General features: G+C 40.1%; 1 protein-coding gene across 2 annotated transcripts; it reads right to left on the bottom strand.

Annotated features, from left to right (window-relative positions):
- Positions 1 to 1,250: 1,250 nt before the first annotated feature.
- Positions 1,251 to 27,388, bottom strand: LOC104083292 (6-phosphofructo-2-kinase/fructose-2,6-bisphosphatase 4). 2 transcript variants are annotated; one of them, XM_009586719.1, is made up of 13 exons: positions 27,276 to 27,388; positions 23,502 to 23,598; positions 21,007 to 21,073; positions 19,727 to 19,801; positions 18,790 to 18,846; positions 18,333 to 18,454; positions 16,462 to 16,669; positions 15,723 to 15,869; positions 15,011 to 15,115; positions 13,223 to 13,352; positions 12,810 to 12,872; positions 9,666 to 9,730; positions 1,251 to 1,310 (listed from the first exon to the last, which is right to left on the bottom strand). In XM_009586719.1, exons 1-13 carry the CDS (start codon positions 27,385 to 27,387, stop codon positions 1,251 to 1,253), a joined length of 1,308 nt encoding a protein of 435 aa, XP_009585014.1. In that variant the 5' UTR covers position 27,388. The 2 variants fall into 2 exon arrangements, with proteins under 2 accessions (XP_009585014.1, XP_009585013.1); XM_009586718.1 differs by lacking the exon at positions 1,251 to 1,310 and adding an exon at positions 6,155 to 6,415.
- Between the last annotated feature and the right edge of the window lie 230 nt (positions 27,389 to 27,618).

The raw sequence follows: 27,618 nt of genomic DNA, 5'->3' as shown, positions 1-27,618 counted from the left end.
ACTTAGTACAGTTAAAAGGTCGTGGCCTCAACAGACATAGAAAATTCCACTTTTAGCACTGGAGTTTCACAAGGGATAAAAGAGCAGCGAAGAACTGGGACAGTGGAAGGTGCTCAAAAACAACACAGAAAACCCCAAGGCAGGTGTGCCATGTTAAAAATAATTTCAGAATTTACCTGGTGTTTTTCTTGCCTGAGCTGTTAGAAGGGTTAAATTCCACCTAACCTTTCTGACCTGTTTCCTGATGTATGAATTAAATGTGGCTATAAAAGAGAAACATATACTTTTATGTTGAAATTTGTTCCAAAAATTGCCTAAAAAAAAAAAAATAAATCACAGCACGAATAAGACAAGCAGCTTCTCCAGCCCTTGACAGTTGAATACTTTTCCCCTCCCTTCCAGTCTCCAAAAAGCTGCTCATCCTTTCCTGTAACTGCAGCAGAAAGGACATCTCTCTCTCTCTCTCTCTCTCGATGCATTACCCAGGCTGCTAGCTATACTCACACGTCCACCACTTAATATTGTGTCTTCCATTGCCCTCCAAAATACAGCTGGCGCCTGGAAAACGTTAAAATCTTGCTAAAACACCAGAATCTTTCAGGTAGCAAAGCTAGCTTTAATGCTTTTATTTTACAAGGAGAAAGTCTCCGCATTTCAGAAAAATTTAGGTTGTGGTTGGCAAACCAAAGCTCAACTGAAACCACAGAAGCTAACAGAGCCGGTAGGTTTGCCCATTTTAGAGTAGTTTTGCAACATGAAGCCTCCAATGCTCAAAATGTAGAATTTCACCTATGTTAAATACGCCATCAAAAAAATCGCCATGTAATTCTAGGCAATCATTCACAGTAAAAGTAAGAGGAACTCTTACAAAAACACTTAAAAAAGAAAGTAAAATCTAGTTAAAATCTGACAGTAAAATTGACACGGGCAATTAACCATCTTGCAGTATCCACAGATAAACAACAAAAACCACTGAAACTGCACAAATTTACATACGAAAAATCTAAAACCAACTCTACTCTGCTTCCCATAAATCCTTTACTGATACCTTTCGGCACTGGGAGTTATCCAGAACTACAGGTTTTCTCCAAAGAAGCTGAATCACATTCGAAATGTCTTAAAAGTGAAGGGGAGGCGCGTTCGTTCCATCTCGCTCGGCGCTCAGCGATGCCTTCTCCATTCTCGGGGACCTGAGCTGCCACTTAATGCTCTTGCGATGGAGGAAGGGCTGCCGCCCCCGGGAGCTGGAGCTATAGGTGGTTAGGTACTGTCCTCAAAGCTTCTTCTCTTGACCGATCCACACCTACATTCTGCAAATTTAAAGACAAAAAAGATTTTATAGCAAGGGTCTCACAGTCAGCTGTAGTTTTGCTTAACACACGGCTATTACATAAGGCAAAGGATGAGCAAGTTTTAATGCTTATTTCCTCAAAATGTTTTGTAAAACACAAGGGAAGGTCCCAGCCCGTGCGCAGAAGTCCAAAGCCAGGCTTAGAGCCCGTCCCAGCCGCTACGCGCTTCGCGGAGCCCGTCCCTCAGACACCTAAACGCAGGCTCTCTGCTGCCAGTGAAAAAGCATCTCTAAGACACATATTACACCAGGTCTGGTAGGACAGTCAGCCTCTGTACACCATACGCAGGTCACAATGTTATGTTTTTTAAGACTTTTTTTTCCTTTAACCACCGTTTTTAACCACATTTTTCTAATCCACTGTCTTTTCTAGTCTTTATGCATATAGTATAAGAAAAAACAGAACCACACAGCAAAGGTCATAAACCACACAAGAACTGTTAAAATCTGGAGGGAGGGAAGCCCACCTCTCCTTGTTTCAAGCACTCTCCAGGAAATGACTCGACACCAACAGCCCTAAAGCCAATTCTGAGCCTGTCTGTAAGCAGCTACGTCACTGGAAGGACTCTGAATAACCCCCTCAAGAGCCGGTAACATAAAGTTTTCCCTAAAGAGCTGGTCACATAAAGTTTAAATGCACTTCAGGATACGTGGGCATGTTGGCAGATGTCACACTGACATCAGATAATGTTTCAATGGTTTTATAACCACATCTGTTAGAGTTTACTTTGAAAGCAAGTCTCTTCAGTCCAACTCAAGGAAAAGGAAGCCCCACTAGCACACAGCGAGGGGGACGCTCAGCACACGCTCTCAGACAGCGCACACACAACTCCATCAGTCAAAATGCATCAACTTAAAAAGCAAGTCGTTCCCCTCCCCAACCCCAGTTGCTAGGATTTTCAGCCATTTCTTACGAAAACAGGAGATAAACAAGCAGCACCAGATTTGATTTGGGGGTTGAAGTGTGCCAGCATCACTTCTGCCCTACCAATTCTCCTACATTAGTGCCAGCCCTTTCCTTTCTCATCAGCCTTAAAGCCCTTGGGTAAATCACCAAACACACCACACCAAGGTTTCTGAGAAGACACACGTGAACGCTGCTGGGCCGAGTCGTCCAAGTCCTGGAAGTCTCCGCGCCCCCCAGCACACTGCCCGACCCACTCTCTGACTTCTCTCTCTGAAGGAACGAACAGCGACAACCCTATTTCAGAAGGCAGCTTCTATAGGTAGCAATTCTTCTGCAGCAAAGGACACACAGAAAGCGTCAGCATCTAAGAACATGAGGACCCGGCAAAACAAGTCACACTCTGCGTGACCACAACGGAGGGAAAAAAAAAACAAAACACCAAAACATGCTGGCATTCGTTCCATTTGTTTGCATTTTTCTTAGTAAGCAATCCAACGTATCCAGAAATTCCTTGGGACTGCAGAGATGTCTCCACAGGCGATCCAAGAATATGGGCTAAAATCTTTTAAGCTGAGCATCTGCTGTTGATTCAAAGAAAATTAAATGGAGCATGAAACGGAGCATCAATACACAGGAATCCAGAGGTACTGGAAATTAGTCCACAAGCAGCAAGAATTAGACAGCTGTAACATGAAACTAAAAGGAAACAAGGTGGTCAAGACAAGGCAGAAGATACGGCTTATTTAAGTCAATGAAAGGTATCAGATGAAAGCAGCATCTGAGACAGACCCAAGAGGCGATATCGATATGCAGTCAAGAAAGCTGAAAGCAAGAAGTGCTTCCATTTGAGTAACTGTGAAGGAGAACAGGCTGTAGAAGCGAAGCACACTGAACTGTCACACCGAAGAAAGAAAACTCTGTCTGGCATAAGCCCTAATAAGCACACCCTAGGGCTTATCACACAAACAGAATGCCTAACTGCAAGACCAGATGAACTGAGGCTTAGAAAGGGACTAAAATCCTCATTAATGTAAATGGATTCCTACTTATAGGAATCACCTTAGATTAGATTACGGCAGCTGGGATTGTACCCACTTCCAGAATAGCCATAGGCATCCAGAGAGAAAAGTCGCGCAACGGGTACAGTGCTGCTGCTTAGACAGACGACCGAGGTTTTAGCCTTACTTTCGGGACAAAAGGTGTCCCTGCCACTGTCCAGCGCTGCCTTAGCAAAACTCACCTGGACAGAACTGCTCCTCTGGGAAGAGCACGACCACTGCTAGGCACCAGCAGCAACACAGTCTGGAGAGCCTGGGAAACACAGGAGTGGGAACAAAAACACACACACGCACACACACACCCCTTTTCTTGAACACTATTTCTACCAAGGCATACAGGCTCTCCCTCGGTCAGCCCGGGCAGGGGCTTGCTGCTTCCGGAGCGCGCTCCCCGAGGAGGCTCGGCACGCAGCAGGGTAGGAGCAGTCTCACCCTGCCTTGCGTAAGGGTCCATCTCCCCCACTCCTGTCTGGAAAGACTCAAAACACAGATTAATCCAAATACACTCTTATACCACTGTTCCTCCTCTCCTCGTTATACTCCCCTCTGCTTTGCACGTTTTTTTTTTCCTACAGAACAGAGCCTCCCCCAGAAACAAAGTGCTAAGGGTTTCTGAACAGGACGGAGTCTGCCATTTCAGTTTTATTTTGATTAGCTACATGTGATCTTCACAGTAAAACAGGAAGATTTCGCATGAAGGCTCCTCTAGGGAAGAGGGCTCTGAAGGGCACCGCAGCCACAAAGACAGCCGAAGCAGATGCAGTTGGTAAGGGCCCTGCACAGCTGAACAACCAGCACAGGCACAGAGACATGAACAGCACAAGATGAACAATCCAGTACTCTTATCAGCCAGCTCTCCCTCGGCGAGCTGTGCCACGAACTGTCACTGCCGCTTCCCACCCAGCATCAGGCCTTTCTTTTACTGAGAAAATAAGCCAGAGAGGACTATTAAGCAATCCTGCTGTAACAGGAGACTCCTTAGAGCGCAAAACTGCTTTTAAATATCCACTTCGCTCCGTTGCACGCATCAGCGCAACGAGCATTAAGCTCAAAGAGAACAACATACGGCCGCAGCCCCAGGGAACCGGCTGGCAGCAGCTGGCAGGGATGGAGGGTCCTGGGCGCTTCTGCCGCTTCCCCTCCCTCCACAACCTCCGCCGGCCACAGAGCGGGCAAGCCCGGCTTTCCTCTGGCCAAGTTCCTGCCCCTTCCATCTTCCCCCTCCGTTTCCTCCAACAGCCCAAGCCACCCTTTTTCAAGCAGCAAAACTCAGTTTTTCCACAACAAAAATCTGCCTGCGCAGATTTTGGCTCCATCAAAAACGTAATGCGTTTAGTTTAAATTTGCACAGTATTTCCTTAGTCGTGGCCCGTGGAGGTGACAGCACTCCGAGCCACCTCAGTGCGGTTTCTCAGTACCCGACTATGACCAGTGTCCCTGCAATCTTCCAGGGACATCACTTCAACTCTCAGGTAAAAGCAACCAGACTCACTAATTAATGTGCAAGCAAGTAGGGCAGGCTCAGATCTCCTCCTCCAAGGCGTTTTTCATGGCAAAGCACATGCCGAGAGGCTGGGGCAATTAAACACTGAAAAGCGACAAAACACTTCCACGTCATGGTCACGACAGAGAGAGGAAAATAATGTGCGCTCCCTCAGTCCCAGCCCATCCTGGGACACCGGTTTAACTAAATACCAAGTGGTACAGCGGGAGGCTCTCTGGCCAGGAGGTTATTTAGTTATATCAGACATTCCCAACTGCTATAAATCTCTGAAAACTTCAGTGTAATTTTAGAAATGCAGATATGTAACACTTTTTTTCCAAAATCCTGGTTTAGGAAAAACGTATCACCTGTGAAACCTAGCAGATAAAAGTTTTCCACAACTCGCCACTCTTGCTTACTTTCAAGACTAAAAGACCCCCCTCAGAAGACAATTCCAGGCTTGGTGATTTTCTGCCTTTCCCAGACTCGACGCTACCTAAACAAAGCTGCTTCAATGGCACAGATGCTTCATTTCTCCCACCGTAACATCGCAGAGAAAGGAGCCAAGGCACGCCCCACATCTCAAACAAGCTGCAGTCTTCTCCAGCCTGTGAAAAGTTTTGCTGTAATTCGGTTTAGGATGCATAAAACCCTGCTGGTTTGAGATCCCACGCCTACTGGAGTCACAACCCACAGCTACAAAATCATCAGGCTAACTGCTTCCACGTTCTGAAACGGTCAACACTGCTTATTGTAGCCTAGATAAAATCTGGGTACAAAACATATGGAGCAGAGCTGTAAACGCTCGTCGATCACCCACGTCCGTACAAGAAGCAGGAAAAGAGGAAATTTAAAATCACTTCTGCCAGCGGGCAAACCCTAAAGCCTAGTTAATGCAGAACAGCTGCTAAGAAAAGTCACATATTAAAAACATTTATACACATTCCTGTACCTTGAATAATTGTTCTGAAACTAAGTGAAAACTCGCTACCCTCTTCAAACAGCACATCATTGATTAGCACATCTAGAGCACTAGTGCTGTGGATCAGCAGGATTAAGGTTCTACAGTAATTATGGATTGTTATTTTATGCTACACAGCAGTCCAATCACTCCCAAGGGCACTGAAATAGGTAATACTGGTGCCTAGAAAACAAACTTCAACTTTTTCTTATCTCACACAGGATGTTGTAATTCATGGCTTTCAGAAACAAACACACTGCAACTAACATTAAATGATTGCTGGCTGCTACAATAAAACTTAATGCTGCAGGATCTTTAAATTATAGCAATTTACAAAACCAGCATTCCAGTGACAGCCGATGAATGTTTGATAACTCATCCACAATAAATTAACCAGTGCAATACAGTTTTATTGTGATTTGATAATTTTTTCAAGTCATACGCTGTACAAACATTTGGTTTGGGGTTTGAGTTGTTGGGTTTGGGTGGGGCTTTTTTATTTCAAAGTGATTGGAATGATTAGTTTTTCAATTTATTTTGAAGTAGTAGGATGAAAACAGCACCCCAAGTTCGATAGTTGATCAGCACACAGGATTCACTGATGAGCAGGGACTGTTACAAGAGCGTCCTCGGGAGGTCTGGAAATGTCTACATTCTGTGTAATAATAAAAATACAGAGGAGAATATTTATCATGCAGCAGTAAGAGCAACAAAAATACCAATCAGATTCCTTCACAAGTACACAGCTGCATTTATTTAAAAGCAGAGATTTTTTTAACCCCCCACACCCCGAGAATGCAGCAGACTGACAGCTGGCTGGTGTCCCAGAACCAGACAGCAGGAAAACATATTTAAAGCAATCGCTGATCCCATGCTGATAATATTACCAAAAGCTCAAGGCATTCGTGTTTAGGAGGAAGTCTTTTACAGGCCCAAGCAGGAATCCACTTAAACACGTGCTTCAGCACATACACGTCTATCCATTAAGCAACCTTCAGTGCTTTGTTGAAAAATGCCATACACCTCTTTCCCAAGGGAAGACGTTAACATTTGTTCGTGTTATAGGCAATGTATTACACCTGACAAAATAGAAAATCTTTTCCCAGACACCTTAACCATTCAAGACTGATGACACCAACTAGATCTCACCTCATTTTGCAGAGGCTGCACAAAAAAAAAAAAAAAAAAAGAGAAATTCAATGCAGCAAATTCTTGAAAACCAAACGAAACCAAATACCAGCGCAGCCAAACACTCGCGCTAGGAAGCACAGCTCTGAGTGCAGCCGTGCGGAACCAGACTGAGGAATCACACCTGCCATGGAACCACCTCATGCAAGTCCCAAAGACTATGCAGTTAGTACTCTCCCTTCTACCAAGAAAGCAGACTATGATAAACCGTCCTGAAATTCCTTCCAAGATCTTGATCTAAGATTTGGCCTGGTTTAGGCCAAATCATTGCCAATTCTTCAAACTTCTTGCTGATGGGCTTCATGAGTCTTACTCGTTTTACACTATAGTAAGCAAACTCAGCTTTCAGTAACATCTCCCTCTCCTCTTCCACCCACAAAATCAAAAAGGAGATCTGGGTTTCTTGCTACGAGCAATCTCCCTATCTGTCATTCACTGGCTAAGACAGAGGTACAAAGCAGACATTTTACCCCATTACTTGTTTTCTGGCCCGAAGAGGGGACCCAAGCAACAGCTAAATTCCCCTGAATTATTTTCAGTAAAAAGACTATAGTCTCCTTCAGTTGAAAAGATCAGGAACTTAAAGCCACTACAATGCTGACAAACACAAGGCTTCAATCCACTTCAGACAAATTATCACGATACAATGAAGTTTACACATACCATAAACAAATACTCTAGTGCTTTGCCTGCATTTCTGCAATGGGAAAATAGATGCTTTCAGCTGAAGCCAAAAAGGAGTGAGTGCATTGTTCTGAAAGGCGGACTACAAATTACTTGTGGGGGCACAGAACAGCACACTGGGCAATTCTTAATCAAATAGTTCCATTGTTTAACGAAGTTGTTATCTGTGACACTGTATTTAATTAAATGCTTTGACTTCAATAGACTATTTGAAAATTTAGTTTTACACAAGTAATTAACATTTTCGTAGGTGATATAAATGAAAGCTTTTGAAATTTTCATAGCCCTTTGAGCCGCATTTAAATGCAGACAGGATCAACTTAGTCCTTCGTTCAGCCCTACTAAAAAAACAGTGTATCATCACCCATACTTCACTGGTCTAGGCTTCTTTGGGGACAAAGGAAGAAGAGTGTTTGGGTTTTTTTAATAAAAATGCCTCTGCTCCTTTTTTTTCTTTTTTAAAAAAATTAATTAACTCAATTTATTTCTATAAAGAGCTTTGTGTTTTTGTGTCCACTGCAATTCAACTACCTGCATGATCCTACATGCACCTGAAATACAACCACCCAACACCAATGTCAGTATGGCCACATTCACTTGCTAGACATGTTAAGAGTCACTTGGTGATTCAGGCAGAGCTTTCCCCCTCAAAATAAGTATCTTCAGTTAGAGAAGTGGTATTTCTGACAGCAATTCCCAAGACACTTCAGCAAGCTGTAAAATCAGCACCAATATTTTGTCAGCCAAACTAAAGATGTTCAGTTGATCTACATTATTTAATACGGTTAACCTAATACCTGCTCTAAGACATCCTCATCTATTTTCACCATGCCTCTCCAACACCTTTTAGACACTGTGAAAACAGAATGGATTTCCTAAACCTAACAAACCAAACTAAGACACAAAAGTGATAAAGCCGAACGACAAAGGAGAAAGAGGAAGAGAGAGGAAATACACAATGATACGACTATCTAACAGAAAATGTCTTAGCTATGAACGACCAAAAGTCAGTAGTTTCAGAACTCAGAATACCCAAGTCATAAAAACATAACTTCTTCGCAGACCGTTCCAGCATGAATCCTGCACAACTGCCATAAATGTGTACCCTCATTAAGTAAGGCATTCTGTTGTCACATGCCTTATTGAATACACACCTATAAGCGCATTTATCACTATGTTCCTTTTCACCATAAACCACTGTTCTGAAAACCACCACGAACAGCCCTTTTTTCCTCATGTTATCAAACTGACTTTTAATTCACCAGTAGGCATGGCTCATAACCTCAGCAAGGCATCAGTGCCATACCTAGTAGCATTAGCATGAGGATCTGCAAAGGAACCAGAAATTTTTAATCATGACACATTTTACGTAACTTTCATAATGCAGCAATGGAAGAGCTTCGCGCGAGCAGCTGAATCAACCTAAGCTCACGTCAACACTTAGGAGCGCGCAGAACCGCGTGCCTGACACAGGGAGAGTACGAAGCTGCCGTGGTCTGACATCTTATCTCCACTTGCATTTTACAAATACACTCAATTTCCTTTTTCCCAATTTTTCTGCTGTATCCCAAGATCTGGTCTTCCTCTCCAGCTTTGGCTTAAAACACAGGTGGCATCATCAATTCCTCTTTTTCATACAGCAATGATCACAGTGATGAAAAAGCTGATGATTTCATTATTTACTCTCTCCAAACTAAGCATGGCATTCCTAACAACATACTTTTTGACTACACCCTACTTCTGCTGAATGACAAAGCCTGGAACAACTTTATACCGTTTTTGGATTGATACCCTATCTTCAAATTCTCATTAATTTTTTGAAGATAAACTACTCCAGCTAGAGCTCGTATGCAAGATAAATTTGCTCACTAAAAAGCATTCCCCCCCCGCAATAGCAAACCGGTAGTAAAGCTTGATATGTAAAATTAAATATGCTCAGCTGAGTTATCAAATCATTTCTAACCACAAGGACAATGGAAATCAGCTCAGATAGTACATTACGTCAAGTTCTCCAAATTGAAAAATATTCTTACCTCAGGTTTATCTCTGTGTGTGTTTACAGCTTCAACATTCAGGAATATAGACTCTACTTTACATCCTGTTGATAGAAAACACATTTTTAGAATTGGTCTGCTTTAAAAATGAAATTATAGTAAAGATGCAATCTAATTTTGAGTTGGTGAAGGTTAATCACTTCCCCCTTCTGATTTATACTAGCTTCCCAAATTCTGAATACCTAAAGCTATTGAAATTACTATATTCCACCAGTATGAATGTTATTCTCAATCTGATAATCCATCTCCTATTCTCACCTTAGCTTTATCATTATTTTCTTTGACACAAGTTCCCGTTTTTAAACATACATGAACAACAACATTCAGTCAGAAAGTTGTTATTTGTATCTTTTGGGGGTTTTAAACATCCTCGACTTCTTAGAATTTCATTGTAATACAGAAGATGAATGCTGCTCTCATTTTTTAAAACATGAAAATGATTTTACGAGAAGGTACACTGCGTGTTGTTAGCAACCCCATTCCTCTACGCATGCAAAACAAAGTTTTAACCCCCAGCTAAATGGAACTTTAAAGCAGAACAGTCAGAAGAGATTACTATTACTCAGGTAGTATAAACTGACCCACTTAGAAAATTATAATTACTCAATACACTGTGGCCACACCATTTTAAGCAACAGCTGATTGCCAAACACTGTCTCATCTCACATGAACATGACTTTTATAAGCTACCACTACCCTCCACAATATTCATTAATAGTCAAATTCCTCTGACATACCACAGAGTCCACCTTCTATCACAAATAGGTTTTGAGACTTTTCTGCTCACTTATTTCCTAAAGTCGTAACACATTCCATAGGATTACTACATGACAGAAAAAGGTGATTTTAGCCTTTTCTTAGAAAGCACTTAAAAAAAATACATAAATCAGTAAGGCAAATATTTGCCTTCCCTTAGGGAAGCCTATTCTGAGAAACTCCATTTGTCACGAACACTGTGAGCAAACACTCACACCTGAGTGCTGAGGGCCGGCACTCAAGAGAAACAGTCAACAAGAAAACAGATTTCAAGGGGGAAAAGCGCACATCTCCCACTGGAAGAGTACCCTCATCATCATTCTGTTCACAGATCCATTGCGACCCCTGACACCAAGCAAAAGCAAGCTCTGATCTCTGATGCTGGCCATTACTAAGGACTGGTTACGCAGCAGACACACTTCCACAGAGACCTCTCAGTCCTTACCGCTAGCTGAGCTTAAGACCTGAAAAAAATACCGTATGGAAAGCTTTAAATATAAGCTAAAGGGACATGAGTTACTCCACAGAAATTACAATATGCATATTCCCAAGTCATTTTTAATTACCAATGTGCAAGTTCATACCTACAGCAAGATGCAGTTTTTCTTTCCTGTGTGCTCCCACACAGACCACTGCTATACTGGATTGTTGGGTAAAAATCTAATTTATCCTAATCCAACTGTCAGGCCGTAACAGATGTTCCCCTACTAAAGATCAGACGCGCATTGTGGGAACGATGCTAGCTTCAAACGCCAGGAAGAGCAAACCCCTAAGGGACGTGTTACCCCAGAACAGGATTAGCTGGAAGATATTAAACACACCATGTTTGAACCTGCATCCTGCCTCACTGGAGCCAAGTGATACATCAACTTGAAATAATGCTATAGAATACCAGTATATAAATAGTTTACACAGCCCTTGTATTTTCTGATGGTCAAATTCCAAAAAGCAGGTTGACTGAAATGTGCTAATCAGACATACGCATCAAACACTTCAAAAAAGAACCATGGAATTTCTTCCACTGAACTCAAAAGGACAAGGACAGTATTTCATGCCACTTCTGTTCCTTCCTCATTTAGTGTGTGAGTAAACACTGCAAACATCCAGGCCCTCTTAAAATTTATGAATAGTCACCTAACTTCCCACTAAAAACAAAACAAAAACAAAACAAAACCAACCCCAAAACAAAAACCTCTCTGTGGAAACAGGCCGAGACTAGCAAGTCAAGAGAATCCAGTTTCAAAAAAAAAATTTTTTTTAAAAAAAAAGTTTTAACTGTTCTAAATCTCCATTTTCAAAACTCCAGCTTGTCATGCAAGGCTAGGAACACCAGATGTCACCGAAACATAGACGGTTATTACTTACTGTAGGCCGACACTGCAATTAAAGGGCAAAAATCTCTTCAGATTTCCCAGTGTAACAGCTAGTTACTTTGAACTTTATTTGAAACTTGACAAAAAACAAAGTGTAGGTCTAGACTGCTATTTTTCAAAGCTGACAATCAAAGACAGCTTTGCATTTCCAATTAACAACTCAGCTAGCGTTTTTTGGCAATCCATTTCCTGGTAAGCTGTACAGATAGTTCTCTTTGTCTATAACTAATCTTCTGAAGTGTGATGAGATATCAGAAGATATAATTAAGCCATCACTTAAAGAAAATTAACAGCAGGCACATGTTAAGCTGAGGTTGAAACACACACACACAACTTAATTAGCAATCAGCCTAAAACCTAAGAAGTACATGTTACAACCCATACCCCACACTCTACAAGCTAGCGGCAAATCTCAAAGCCCCTGAGCCAAGCACTGATAATAGCTGCTGACAAACAGATGCCAACAACCCCAAACAAGGTAAGTTCGTGTGGCAGTGTGAAGGTCCACGAACAAATACTTCAGGAAAAGAGAACAAAGTTATTTAAGAGTAAGGGGAACACCCTTTGTAAGATGATAAACCTACATAAATGTAAATTAGCCTGTCTTCTAAAAAGCAATACCCTCAAATACGTCAACAAAACCTGAGAACTTACTGTACCAGACGTGTAAATGGCATGGGTTTGCCAGAGGAATTAGTCAAGTAGCATATGAACTGAGTAGAAAAGAAAACTGTCCACTAGCAGTTTCAGGCCTTCACTAATACGTATGTATTTTCTGGCATAACGCAACACAAATGTAAACCAAAGGATTCACTGATTCTAACAAAGCTGTACCGGCATACATGCAATGTCAAACCTAATTGTTCAATTCTCTTTTATAGCAAAATAAATTAAAAATGTGTTTTAATTTAAATGCTTCGCAAACTTTACTGATGACACAGACGTAAGTAACAACATAGTTACTCATACATTATATATACTTAATACTACTCACCATAAGCCACCGGGGTTAGCTTTAAGACAGTATGCAGTGGGCACTTCAGGTAAGGCAGTTGTTCTGAGAAATCAAACAACAAAATACATATAAAATACAGATTACAAAAACACTCAGGTTTTCTATTATGTTATAGGCCAACCACTTAAAAGTCTCTTTATCTGACAGTGTATCTTTTTTTCTTCCCTAACATTGCTATTCAAACAGCTGCAGAAAAACAAACATTACAGCCTTTCAGGTGAGAAGCAGCTCTATAAAAATCACCTACAAAGTAACATGGGTAGGTCAAATACAAAAAAATTACACTTGAGTACTTGCCTAGCACAACCACCCTCTGATGATCAAGGAAATTGTTAGAATTCACTGCTTGGAACTTTAATCAGTAAATTTGTAATGTATCAAGGAAGACTTACCTGCAGGCTTGTCAAGAAAATACGCCAGCAAACAGCGCATGACAGCTTGGTGACATATGACAAGCACATTTTCCTGCCTTTCAAGTTCCATAATTACCGGCTCCAGTCTCTGAACAAGATCTTCATAGGACTGGGCGGGGAGGAGAAATACACAGCACATTAAAAAGGGAAAACTCTTTGAACACTGTATGTATATACAGTGGATCTTACTTTCGTATTACTCATCTTCTAAATGTTATATTAGTGCACAAATACTGTAGTAATAATTTTCCTCAAATTAAGAGCAGTCTTCCAGACTATCAAAGAACATACATATAACAAAATACAGCTCCCTGATGGAAAAGCTTTATTAAATTATTTGCTATGATCAAGAATTTCCACAAAATCCCTAGAATTTAATTCACAGCATCTGCAAATGTACAAGTTAAGTCTTGCACATTATTTTCCACACCTCACCTTCAAAAGCACCTCCCTTCCAAGCAAAACTCTGGGAACTCCAGTCAGCATACAAACAGTTCACAAAAGTCTGACTTGTTCAGGGTGCCCTTTGAGAACAAACTATGGCCTTGATGAACTGGCCTGGTGATGGCAGCCACCATCCCATCAAAAGTCACAGAGCAAGGAGGTTGGATTTCTCTTGCAACCTGTCCTGCACAGCACACGTGCAGTGAATCTGGTGCTGCAGGTAAACAGCAGAGTTTCTGCAGGTACATGCTTAAGTTAATTTTCACATGCACAGTAAAGACAATACTTCCAAAATGTGTCATGCATTGCACATGCGGAGCATTGCACATCACCCAGCAGGGCAGGGAATGACCACAGCAGAAAGCTTTCACCCCGGTCCCAAGGCAGGCACGGGCGCTGCCCAGTTGGAAGGTGGCACTGCTGACCCAGACCTCGGCAAGAGAAACCCAGCGAGGCTGTGCCAACCCCTGCGACTGTTAGATCAACTAACCACCCCAAGGCGACAAAGCGGTTTGAAATGTTTGTCACCATCCTAGGGGATGGCATCAGTTTGAAAAACAAATACTCCTTGTTCAAACGGATTGGGAGAACTTTGCAGCTTAATGAGTGCCTCATTAGTAAGACAGGGGTCACACCCACAAGAACACAGCTCTTATCACAAGCTGCTCTTAACACAGTGATTACTCTTGACTGCTGAGGAAGGAAGACCTCAGAGCTCCACTTCCTCAGGACACAAACAGCGGAGCAGCTGGTCCAATTACTCCTCCACCCTGCTGCCCTGAACGCTAAGCCTTTAGCACCCACAGACAGGACGTGTGACCATCTGGTAATTGCTGCACTGTAATGGGTTTGCTTTAGAAAAGCTGTCAGCAAGTTATTTTCCCAGAGGCAAGGAGTTTATTAAGTGAAAGACCAATGTGGCTACAGATCTCCCTAGCATTTCACCCAGAACTGCATGCAAAACAGCCATTATCTACAGCAGGCATGAATTGAAAAAGGCGATCATGGCAGCGTGTTTGCATATGCAATAGTTTGAAGCCCTGCAATAATTTTTCCTGCTTTATCATTGCAGGACCAGCATAGAAACGATGCCCACAAGATCAAAGCGCAAATGTTTTTCTAAATCTATTGTTTTATTTTTCAAGCCCTGAATCAAATTAAATGGTCTGGACTCAATCCTTGCAAGCTCCTATGTGCTTTCCCCTGGAGAAAGGAATAACCTTTTCATTAATTTTAAATTTTTTTTTTCCTTCCTAAAGCCAGCATGCATGTATTCCAGGAGGCAAGGAAGCCCTTCACCCTGAAAGAGAAAAAATAGCATACCTCTCCTTTAGGGTATCTGTATCTGTATTTGTCTTGGTCTCTCAGTGCAAATTCAAGCGGATAATTTTCCTGTATTTCTTCGTATGTCATTTCTTCACACACTCCCTGTAAGTAATAAAAATAATGAAAACGCATGTATTTCCAGCAGTGCAAAAAGCAGATATCAATCTTAAGCAAAACCATATATAAATAACCTTTAACAATTGTATTTTGTTACTCTGACACTTAAAGACAAAGTTGTCACACATGATGAACAGGACACACAGCTGGACTCAGATGTGGTTAGAAGGAATCATTAAATCCCTATATAAGTTAAGTTACATATATGGGCCAGCAAGGTCACAGAGCAAGGTCACATTTTATCTATTGCACCTGCTTACGTATCTTACAGGTGCAGTTGGAAAGTGCCAGCCAGCAATCCCCACCTACCAAAAATTTCTTTCCAACCCCCACCTACCAAAATTTCATAGCATCATGGCTTCCACAGAGGAATGTTTTACTGAGAAAGACAAACCAAGACTAAATTAATTATGGCAAAATTTAATAAAACGTTTCGTCTTGTTAACAGGAATTAATGACAATTTTTCCAGCCTCTAGAACCAGCTTAAATGACTTTCTATCCCATAAAAGGCGTATCATTACAAAATTAAATATTTCCTTCTTCCCTAGCAAACAAAGCAACTTATTAGACATTTAGAAAAGAGGAACTTACTGCATCTATCTCATTCAAAACCTTCCACTGCTCATAAGGCACTCCCAAGGCTTCAGCAGTCTGAATTGTCCTTTTCATCTGGCTGGTCCAAACTTTCAGATCTTTGATATTTTGCTCATTAATAAATTGTGCCAAGCTTTTGGCAAACTGCAAGAAAAACCGTGAGACACTGGATGAGGGATCAGAGTCAACAGACTGTGTTCGGTCTGGAACTAGCTCTAGCCAGGCTCTAGCCTCTGTAAACTCATTATAACTTTTCCAAAAGGCTCTGTCAAAGTTTTTGCTAAGAAATACAACACATTCCATTAAACCAAGAGGGACAGGAGAGGGAAGGGAAGGAGTACAAGGAAGATACAAGTCTTCTGCAGTTCCTATCTTTATCTCCAGGAATTTTCCTTTCAGCTTTAACTTGTGAACCTTCCCAATTATCCACCAAGTCAGGATTTTACAGAAATACAGTTAAAAAATAAAGCCCTCTTGACAACTGCTTTGTACTGTAGGATAAAAAGGAGTTTCTATCAACAGAATGACAGACAGATAAAACAGCACATACGAAATCACAACACATAAAGTCCGTCCATCCAGTTTCCACGACCCGCATACACAACTAAAAAAATCCTTCTTAAACACGTTAAGAGGAAAAGGGTGTACAGGAAGAAAGCTGTAATTACACAGCACAAACTGCACACATGCTTAGATACACACAAAACCCAGTCACACTTGTTCAAGAGGTACGTACTTCTTTCCCCCTGACAGACAATCCAGGATCTCCTCCTATTCTCCCTTTCAGATTGAGTTCACTTTCTCCATGTCGACAGAGGTAGATTGACCGAGGAGTCACATGGATATTCATGAGGTAGTAGACAATCCGGCTCTGAATGTGATCCATTACTCTGTTCACTAGGTAACTCCTTCCAACATCCATAATTTTAATATAAGAAAGATCCCTTTCACAAGCAAACAAAAACATATGTAAGATTCCACATAGTTTCTATTAGCATGTACCACAATCTTCCCACCCTCTCTCTCATTATAAAACAAAGGGGCAACAAGCCAAAGCAATAAACAAACCCTCAATTACCCATGAAATATGCATTAGTCCTAAGAAACGATGCAATACTCCAAAGGTACAGGATGAACTCTATTCCTTTCACACGTAAGCTGCTCACATCACTTTCTTTTCTGTTCCCTTTACTTGCACTCTGTCTCTCAAATTTAGATCCTACTCTTGGAAAAATACAGCCCTCCCACTGAAAGATTCAGCAGAGTCATTCAACTGTGGTAGCTTCAATAAGATATCCAGGTATTTTATGATACGAGATATATCTTTCCAGGTTACTTACTTCCCCCACAGCAAGTATTTGTCTGATTGCATCCAGGGGCCAAAAGGCGCTGTCACTATTTACCCATCTCAGTTAACCCTTCCAGAAAAACTACAGCATCAGAAGGACCAGGAACTAGCCTGAAGCAAGACATTTTCTCAACCACTCTATCAACAACTATTTATTAACAGTACTGTAATTTACCCCACCACTACCTTCTCTCACCATCAGACAGGTTATAATTTCAATTTTCACTGCTTATCCTTTCTCGTCTGAGCTATAATTTCAGGGTAGCACCTGGTTTAAAGGAGGAAAAAAGTCTAATAAGCTGAAAATAACCACTATTGGTTTCTAGTGATGCATTTGAGACATCACTCCACAATAAAACAAGAAAACTTATAATAAAACCAAATGGAGGTGATGAGAGGCAAGCATCATCACCTCATTTCTGATAGCGTTCTTTGGAGTTAATCATTACTATTTCACCCAGGCACAACCATTAGGTCCATCACAGAAATTACATGCATGAACTGGTCTGATTGAACCAGCTTCACACTGCTTACACTCAATTACATTAAAATGCAGCTCAGCTTTCTCGATAGCACTGGTCCTGAAACAAACCAGGAGCACCTGGTATCAGTGCAGCTCAAAATCCCACACTGAAATCCTGGATTGTAGCAAAAGAAAAAACAGGTTTCCTTCTCACATGGTTCATCCCTACCTTACTTTCAAGTGTTGAAAGTGAATGAAAAACAGATTAATGCTTTGGTATGAGGGCAAATAATCTAGCTAAAAAAGTTTCTCACAGCCCCGCATCTGCAGGGTAATTTGCAAACGCAAATAAATAAATTTAGAAGTCACAATTTTGAGACTGATGTGTTCAAAATTCATCTTAGCCAAGTCAACAAATGAAGTTTTGCTTACAAATCACTCAGGTCTCCTCTACATACTAAAAAACCAAGTAACAACCACAACCACCCACTACAGCAAGCCTGGAATAATTTCTAAATGCTGGTTCCATCCCAGAAGAATCATACCATTCTCCAAGTGGAAAAATCAGAAAGAATATTGTCCCAGAGTAGACTTGTTAGCCAATTTTCCTCAAGCAAGCAAGTTTCCAGGCTACACCCCCAGAGTCAACTCTCTCTAATTTGCCAAAGGAAAGAGAGCTCAAGCCATTAAAAAAACATGACTAGAAAGCCGTAATCCCCAATATGGGATGCTCCATCCCCTAAGGAAACATCTTAAAATAACCCAGTTGTCATGACAGTATTATTTTATCACTTACTTGTCAAGAGTTTCATCTAACGTCTCATACGAGTTTTTGTAGCACTCTATTCTTTTCATGAAGTCTTCTGTTGCTTCATCATTACTACAATCAACATAGTCAGGACTACCCAGCTTCACTTGCTGTTTAAAATAAAAACAGGAGAGTAGTACATAAGTTTCTTTCCCTTTTTAATGGAAGTTTAAAGAAATAGGAAGGCAGAGAACACAACACAAGAATTTATCTTCTGGAAGTTAATTAAAATACATGTAAAGCAAAAAGAGCTATTCTTCATAGAATTAAACTTCTGAGTTAGGAAGTTACATGGAAAGTAACAGGAAAATAAATGAAAAGTGTTCCATTAACAGGAGCTAATGTTTTTTTGCTATTGGAAGTTCTTACAATGTACTTCTAAAAATACCGAGCTACTATAAACCTCTTGACTTAAAGCAGTTAAAGCAAACTTTCCTATACTTACCACAATGTTTGCAGCAATGACCTCTGGATCTACACATACTGACTCAACAAAAAAAGTCTTCAGTCCAAAGGGGAAGTCGCATGTACAGAAGGAAGAAGGAAGATGCGTTAACACACCTCTGGAGACTAACACACACAAGCAGCATCTTGCCCGCTTCCACGCTAACCCCTTTTTAACAGAGCCATGCGTTAAACTCCCCTCCATTTACTCTGAAGGTTTCTCCAGATCCTCTGATCAGCAATTGTTGGCTTACCATTCCCTGAAGCATCATGCCCTATGCTCTTTTCCCCAGCAATGCTTGTAAGTGGAAAAATTTCATAGTGAGAAAAGTTTAGGATGGAAGAGGAAGAAATAAATGCAGAGGATGCAAGTTCAGCCACACAAACAGTAACTAATGCTTCTGAAATAATAATTTAGAAGCCTTTCAACTAATGGAGTAGCCTCACTTAAAAAGAGGTTTGTGTTTTGCTGTCTCAAAGGTTTATGGAGACGCAAGTTTAGAGGAAATGAAAGATTACTGGAGAACAGCTAAATGCAAAACAACCCTGGACAGGAGGCAGAAAGCCACAAGAAGTTTTTGGTTTGTACAGAATTCCCTACGTAGCAAAAATCTGAACTGCACTAAGAACCATATTTTAAATAGTTCTTGCTGACAGTACACTCAGAACTACAGGTCCAGGATGACAGAATGGAAGCCATAGCATAAAAGAGATCAGCTCCAAACAGTACAAACATTAAAGATGAGAAAAATGAGGAAAATGGGCGACTTTTAATCACAAACAATGCTTGAGAACACAAAATGCATTATTGACTAAACATTTAGGAAGGATGTGGCTTTTGCTAGTGCACTTCTTAACTCGGAGTACAGATAAGGGCAAAACTATCACTGCCTTACTTGTCCAGGCATTAGCTCAGAAGTCCTTTGCTTTTGACTCACCTTATATCCATTTTCTTCACAAAATTTGTAAATAGTTTCTCTACGTTCTCGAGTTGTGTTTGTAGCATCAAAGACCTAGGAATAAGTATGGGGGGGGAGAGAGAGAGAAATTTAAAAAGCATGATAGCCTGTGAAAAGCACTGTGTTAGTAACAACAAAAATAAGGGTTCAAAGTCCCTCAACGTGAAGGAAAGCAATGAAAACACTTCCCCTTCCCTTTACCCCGCCACTTGAACATGCTCAACAGGAAAACAAAAGACATTCCTACTTCACACACGTGATTTTCTAAATACTAAAAAAGAGTAGTATTTTGAAAGTACTACTAGCAGAACACTGTATTTGGAAGAAGCAACCAGAATTTAAGCCTAACACATAATACAGGACAGAATTTTCCTCCTGGCCAATATCAGCATTAAATACTAATGCACAGTTTTTTAGTGAACTTATACTACTCAAAAACAGATGCTGCAATCAATATGCTATTCAAAATGCGAGTGTAAAACTTTTAAAGGGCAGAAGATCTTCAAGACTTGTAAATCCTGCCCATGAATTACAAGATATATGCAGCCATTTTCTAAGAACTTAACGTTTAGCTCTGAAGGTACCAGTGTTTTACCAAAGTACGAAGTTTGCCAAAGTATAAAGTTTACCTCATGTCTCCAGCAGAACTTGTAATTATAGTTAATGGTTCTCCCTGATTAGTTAACGCAGACACCAGAGTTGTGTCAGTAGTCTTAAGAAAAACCATGTTATGCAAATTAATGTGAATACGCAATGTCAATAGTTGAACAGCTATGTTTTGCATCCCGTTATTAAATACTCAGCTATGCAGCAATTTGAGTTTCTCCTGCTCTCTTCAGAGATTTCTCGTGTCAGTAACACAACTGCCAAGCAATACCCAGGATGCTTTTCGTTCAGTAAGTCTTTACCTTTCACTTGAAACACTAGGCTATCAAATAGAAACACAAGTGCAACCAAAACAACAGATGTGTTTAACAGTACATTATATATCGTGGAGAGAAAGGGGACATTTTTCTTCGTGTTACCCTCTCCTCAGTTAACCCCTCAAATCACAAAGGTGGTTGCTCAATATGGCATCATTGCCCTGAACTTAAGTGCTCCTTTCACTGCAGCAACAAGGCAGATCTAACATACAACTCCCAAAGAAAAAAAATCTGATATACTGAAGAGATATTGGAATTACTCAGGCTGTATATTATCCTGCAGACACTGTTTTGTAGGGAAGAGTCTCAAAAATGTGTCTTCAACAAGAAACTTACAGCCACGTGCCCGTTTTCTTCACTGAGGTACTGTCGGACGTCATTCAGCGCTGCTAAGGCACACTGTCTTAAAAATGAAAGAGAGTAAAACTCAAATGCTAGTTAAAGTCATTTTATTAATGCACTTGTGTGTTAATACAAAGCGCCCTGCAAATGTTAGATAATCTCTCTCAAAACCACGTCTTTTTTAATCAGCGCCCCTGACAAAACATGGGAAAAAACAACAGAGGTCAACCAAGCTATACTAAGGAAACGTGGTCATGGCTACATGCCTAAAAAGCAGCGCTCCTTTGTACAACTGATACAACTATATATTGCCACAGAATACCCATCAACTTTGCTGACCAGGATAAACTCTCACTGATCTAAAGTAACATCACTGAATCATCCCTGCAACTATATTCTTTTCCCAATTAACTATTCATAGATATTTGCTTCTTAATTTAATTCTCAAAGAGGGGAAAAAATAAATCAACTTAAGGCTTTTATCTTGTGGCCCTAAGTTAAAGTGGATAGACAGCTATTTTTCAATAATCTACTTCTCTTTTGAACAACTGTGTAAAAACTGCTTATGTCAAAAAAATCTGTTAGAGAGTAAAAAAAAGTTAGCACCAAGTATTAGGGACAGAGGTGAAAATAACATCCCATTGTACTCACCAACGCAATGTAATGAGTACTGGAGACCACTGAGGACACGAACACCAAAAAACCCCACTCCTACATACTTTACATTTGTGTTAAATCTGCACAAGAGTAAATTCACTTGCAACTTTCCTGCTTCCCCAGCATTAGTATTATCTTCAAAGTCCATTACGATTTCTAACACATAAATAATACTGCAGGGCAACATTAACATTGTGCGCAATTTACTCATTAGTAGAACAAAGCCCCATTTATTTCTGATAAATACAGTCTTTTTACAGTACCAACAAAAAAACCTGCCCATTTCAACAGCCTTTCTGTGCATTACTACTCTACTTTGACTTCCAGACTGAAATGCGTAACTGTTCTCTTACATTTACCATATTCTGCACAGCTTTATCTTAAAAGAAAAATGAAGGCTTTTCAATCCTGACAGTATTTCCACATTGGCATGGTTAATAGATATCAGGAACTGAGATTCATCAGTCAAGTCTTCACTAAATAAATATAAACCCTCTACTCATTGCTAACTAGGCAGATTAGCTCACACAGCCCATTTCATGTTACGTTCTCCATCATTTAGTATAACAGGTGACAGAGAGGCGCATTAAACGTTTGGCTCTACCTCTAAGCAAATGATAGGTGCTTGCAAGGCTAATGCACCTCATATCTACTCTTTGGTCTCAAAGGATTAGGAATTTCTTAGGAAAGTTGTTCTTCTTTGACATTAACAATACTCAACTGCTGCTGACGGGGAAAGGCAAAAGAGAGAGGACAAGCAGAGGGACAGCCACAAAAGTCAGTCCAGACAGTAGAAAAGTCCAGGCATTTTTTTATTCCTGAGCTGAAGCAATTAAGAACAAAATACTCTGTATTTTAAGTAGCCTAAACAAATCGCATTTCCATTCCTCTAAGATTTGTTCCTTCTCATTTCATACTGCATTCTCTTAAACGTTTTTCCTGAACCTACAAAAAAAAAAAACCAACGAATGGTCAAGAAAATCAAAAGACCTTCCTATTTGATCTTCTGTAAGAAAGAGGCAGCTCCCTCTTGCTCTGACCTTCTCTTACTTCTAAAGGTCTTTCCTCTACATTAAAATACAGACTCCTTCCAAGCAAGAGGGGAGTCTCAAGTGCTTCATCTGGGCATAGACGTTCACACTGGTGCTCACCTTGCTTTGCATAGCATTAGCAAAACATGGCAATTTGTGAGGCAGTGCACTGATTGACTGTATGAAGCACCTGCATGGTGGCCAAAAAAACAATTTCAGGGAGAGAATAATAGTGTTTCATTCCCTCTCATTTGAATGGATAATGACAAATATGTTCAAAGCACTCCAGGCAAAAAATTCCAGTATGCAAACCAAGAAGAAAAGCAGTTATGTTTTTTTCTTCTTTATGATCCACACAAAAGCTCTAAAATGGCATTTTAGGAATTACACAGAAGAAAGAGCCACAACTATTAGTTGATACCTTACAAAAAGGTAAGAAAAATAATAACTATTTGTTAAAACTGCTTTGTTTTGAGTAAAAATATCCTGGAATATCTGCAGGAATAATAGCAGTCACAGCCTACTAAAAGGCGAAAAGGAATCAAGTATTTACCTTCTCTGCATTTTTGATGCTTGAGATGAAACAATTAAGAAAAAAATACTCCAAATTCTAAGCATCCTTAACAAATCACTTTTCCACTTCCTCTAGAATTTCTTTTCCTTGTCATTTCATACTGCAGTCTCTTAAGGGTCTTCTGGAGCATACAAAAACACAACTTAAAGCAGTCTCTAAGAGCAAATTACACAGGGTACCATTTTAATACAATTAGCATTGTGTAGCCAAACACATTCAAAACTTACTTCCTGATTTTCAAGCCTTCTTCATTGTCAGGCAGGAAGAATTCAAAAGATTTATACTTTTTCACCAAATCTCGACGATACTGACCAACATTAAATTCTGCCAAGAAGAAATCAGTATTAGTGGGAATGAACAGTATTCGCATAAAAAGGACAAAAGTTATGACAGCTTTGAAACCAAACTACCTGCAAGGATAAAATAATTTAGCATGTACGAAGTCAAAATATTATACTACCTCTTGTGTTTTCAGGGCGTTGTTTGTTTGTTTGTGTTTAAATACAAGACAACAACAAATCATGGAAAAGGCAAAAGAACATTTGGGCTGTAGGTAGCTTCAATGGAGTCACTTGACCGTATTGCTGTGCCTCTGTCTGCCAGTTTGCCTGGACAACAAAAAGAAACTCTTTTCCTCCTTTGCAGGGGTGGTTGCAAGTCTATTTCAGTAGTCTACAAAGGACTACTAATAATCTCGCTTTTTCTTCTATGTGTACGTGCAGGGAAATAACATTCTACAGCACCTCCCAAAACTTTCAGGTCTTATTTAAGCAAGGAAGAGTTCTAAATAGGATTAACCAATCTTGCTTTTGATAAACAAAACTTGAATTTTAAGTTGTGGAAACATTTTTTCGGAACTTTGCTCTAATATTTCTATTCCTCTTAAGGATCAGTACATACTATTTCAAAACCCCATTCCATCTGTTCCATGTATTTAAAAAAATGCTTAAGTTGTAAAAAAAAAAAAAGAAAAAAAAAAAGAAAAAATCTGCATAAGTACTGAACATAATCTTATTGTGATCTCTTAACAGTGGTCAAAGAAAACTATTCCTTATCTGGGCAAAGGTCTATAAGGTCTATGGCCGTACACGTGTCACAATATCGGATACGGGATTAGCGCAAGGCAGTTCTGTTTTGCCACACAGCAGACAATGACGCTGTACCCTAATAAACTTCATTCGAGAGCTCTGAAAGTAGGTCTCTGAAGTACAATTAATGTTTAACTTGTTTCTGACCTATAGGTTTTCTCTGCTGAACTACAAAGCGTTTTTTTTTTTAACATTAGATCAAACTGAAGTATTCTGTTTGAGAAGGTGCCAAGGTGTAACTACTTGTCAGACTTCACTTCCAGAAAGAGGAAAAGAAGTAATAGACACAATTTCTCAGTTGTAATTAAGAAAAAAAGACATAGGATAAAAGAGCTCAACCATAAGCTACTGTATATAGACTGCTGTTGGGATGGGGGGCAGAGGATAAAGAAATAAATATTGTTTATCTCCCCAAAAGTCAAGTTTTGTTTTAATTCAACAATGTTAATGCAATTTTTTGTGGTCAACTGTATGACATGGATTATAGTACAATCCAGGTTATTCTGTGACAGGTTTAATGAGCACTGGCCGTACTGGCTACATGAAAAGGTGGCTCGTTGTAAGAAAAACAGAAGATGCAAGAAGTTCAGATGGCCAGTGTTGTCAGGCAATATCCCTTTAAAAAAATCAAAAATAATGAATTTCATAAGAAGTAATAGTTACTGCAAGAGAGTCATGCACAGCAAAGGAAAAAGTGCTATCTAGTGGGACAATCTTTAATCCTTATTATTAGCATCCACCCCTGTGGAACAGTTTGACAAAGCTAACTGGTATCACAACTTCCACACAGCCAGAACTATTCAAAAAAGCTTCCCAAAGTTCACTATCTGCAACACAATTCAATTCAGGCATCTAATTGACCTCATTTCCTTCAAAATGCCCAGACAAAAGTACTTTGTATTTTTAACCATTTCACATTCTAAATGACAGAGGATTTTGGAAGGAACAAAAGAAAACACGGAACTGATGGCTGAAATGATTCAACTAACATCAACCCTGGGCCATTTACCTCCCCCTTCTGTTCTTGAACTCTCCAGCTTGCCTAATGTATGTTACATGAAATGATGGCATTTATCTTTTCTCTGGTTTACATAATCTCATAATTTCAACCATCTGTCTCAGAGAATAAGAATACTTACTACATTAAGCACACTAATTTTAAGACATTAAAAGCCAAAGGGTAACAGCTGTTAGGGCTACTCGATACTTATCATGTATCAATTCAGTCCCAATCAACTGCACGCATTAGGCAACGTGTCGTCTATTCCCTCAGTCAGTGAAGTATTTTAAATTGACTCCAGCTTCAGTAAAATTGCAGCACTGATGACACAAACAAGAAGAAGGGTCTGTGGTTTTCCAGAAAATCCCAAGTCACCCTTTCTAAAAAGACAAACTATAACCAGCAACCTAGGATGGAAGCTCATATAGCAACTTTAGGTTGTATATGAGCAACTTCACATAAAACCAGGCAGCAATTTTTATTAAGCACAGGCACATATATTTTCTGATGTGCTGTTCACAGTAGCCCATGAAACTTTTCCTGTAACTGAAGCAGACCACCCCTACCTGTTTTACTGTATTCGGGATATATTCAACCATGCATGATCCAGATGTGGACAGTATCTTGCTTGTTGTCCAATACTGGATTTCTGCTTTTCAAAGTTCACATAGTAAAATGCTCAACACAATGACATATGTACATAACATATCTACATACATGTATATTACACATCAGCTTAGATATAGGCTAATGTATTTAGATTGTTATTCTGCTTCAACCTAATGGATAAAACTTAAGTCCCTAAATATCTGATACTGCTCATCAGAAGAGTGATCCTGTGTGGAAACAGTCAAAACTTAGGTGACAATTTACATCCTATAAACTCTCCTACTCAAACAATATAACATATCCTCCATAACATCTCATCTTAAAAAACGTATTAGACAAGTTTCTAAGACCTTAGGAAAACACCAACTCCAAAAGCTATACCCTAGAATCCAAAGGCAAGTTTAAATACAGGCCAGAACTCTTCATCTTGATTTCTTAGAGCTACTAGGAAATACATCTCTGAATTCCCAGCCAAAAGTCTACACTTCAGTATGATCTAATACGTTTAATGTTATTTAAACGATTAACGAGTCATAACTATAAAGTTACCATTACTGCACCAGACACAGAATCACAGAACACTAAAACCATCTTTTTCTCCTAGAGAGAGAGGAGAAGGCAGGGGAGATGGCTGCTCAAATGAACTTAGACCTTGTTTACTTGTCGATCTGGGCCCTCAAGATACCACAGGAGCTCAGGAATGAGGTAGGACAGCCCAGGTTCTTGGCATAGCCAATCTGAGCTGTCATTTTCCACTCAAAACACACATATAAAGCTCTTAAGGGAGTGATAACAAGTGGCTGCTTCAGTTCCTTGGGCTCTTAATATTCAAAGAGCTGTAACTCATTCCACAAATGCAGTTAAACAAAGAGTTACACAGAGAATTACATGTTGCACAAAGTTCACAGAGAAAAGAAGATGGAGAAGTCAGAACTTCAACCCAGAACTGCTGACTGTTCATCCGCTTGTAAATGAGATTCCCTTTCACCCACATAAAGAAAGGGGAAGGAAGGGAAGGGAAAAAAAAAAGGACAGCTGAAGAACCAAAGTGTTAAGGGACAAGGGCAAAAAGTTGATTTAGGCACCTGGAGGAACAAGGAGGTAAATGAACAGTCGCCAGCATTTGATTAATTACCATCTAAACAGAACAGAGAGCCTATGTATGCTATTGCTTAAAAATAAGTTAACAAAGCAGAAGGATTGAAAGTAGTTAAAACTGGGCAACAAAATTACTGGAAATTAAATTTATAAAACACCTAACATCAGCCCTGTCCTTCAGACGTAAACAAAAGTAAATCCATCACCTTTTGTAGGCACTCCAATCCAATTTAAATAGCGTGTCAGCTTCTTCGAGATGTAGGTTTTTCCTCTTGCTGGGAGACCCACCATGACAATCAGAGTAGGACAATTGGTCATACATACTGAAACAGAAAAACAGAAAACTAGGATTTACCATTAACATTCCCACAAAGCCAAGGCTTATATTGAAGTGGAAAATTACAATCCATGTGCTCTCTGAGGACGTGACTGTTCAAGCAGCTCATGCACTGTCCCCCACTATTTCAGGGGGTTTCTTCAGGAGTACGGTGGACCTAACCAGGTTTCTTATGCTGTGTTGAATTTTGAAAGGGCAAGTCAGTGGTAGTG

Source organism: Fulmarus glacialis, unplaced genomic scaffold (genome assembly GCF_000690835.1).
Source record: "Fulmarus glacialis isolate BGI_N327 unplaced genomic scaffold, ASM69083v1 scaffold33941, whole genome shotgun sequence".
NCBI classification, from domain to species: domain Eukaryota; kingdom Metazoa; phylum Chordata; class Aves; order Procellariiformes; family Procellariidae; genus Fulmarus; species Fulmarus glacialis.
Note: the sequence above shows the minus strand (reverse complement) of the source record. Positions and strands in the feature narration are given on the sequence as shown.

Coding starts and splice junctions, on each gene's coding strand:
- LOC104083292 (XM_009586719.1), bottom strand. CDS start 27,387: ATGACCAATTGTCCTACTCTGATTGTCATGGTGGGTCTCCCAGCAAGA. Junction 19,802..21,006: donor AAGAAAACGGGCACGTGGCT/GTAAGTTTCTTG, acceptor ACTTATTCCTAG/GTCTTTGATGCTACAAACAC. Junction 15,116..15,722: donor TTTTGAATGAGATAGATGCA/GTAAGTTCCTCT, acceptor TATTACTTACAG/GGAGTGTGTGAAGAAATGAC.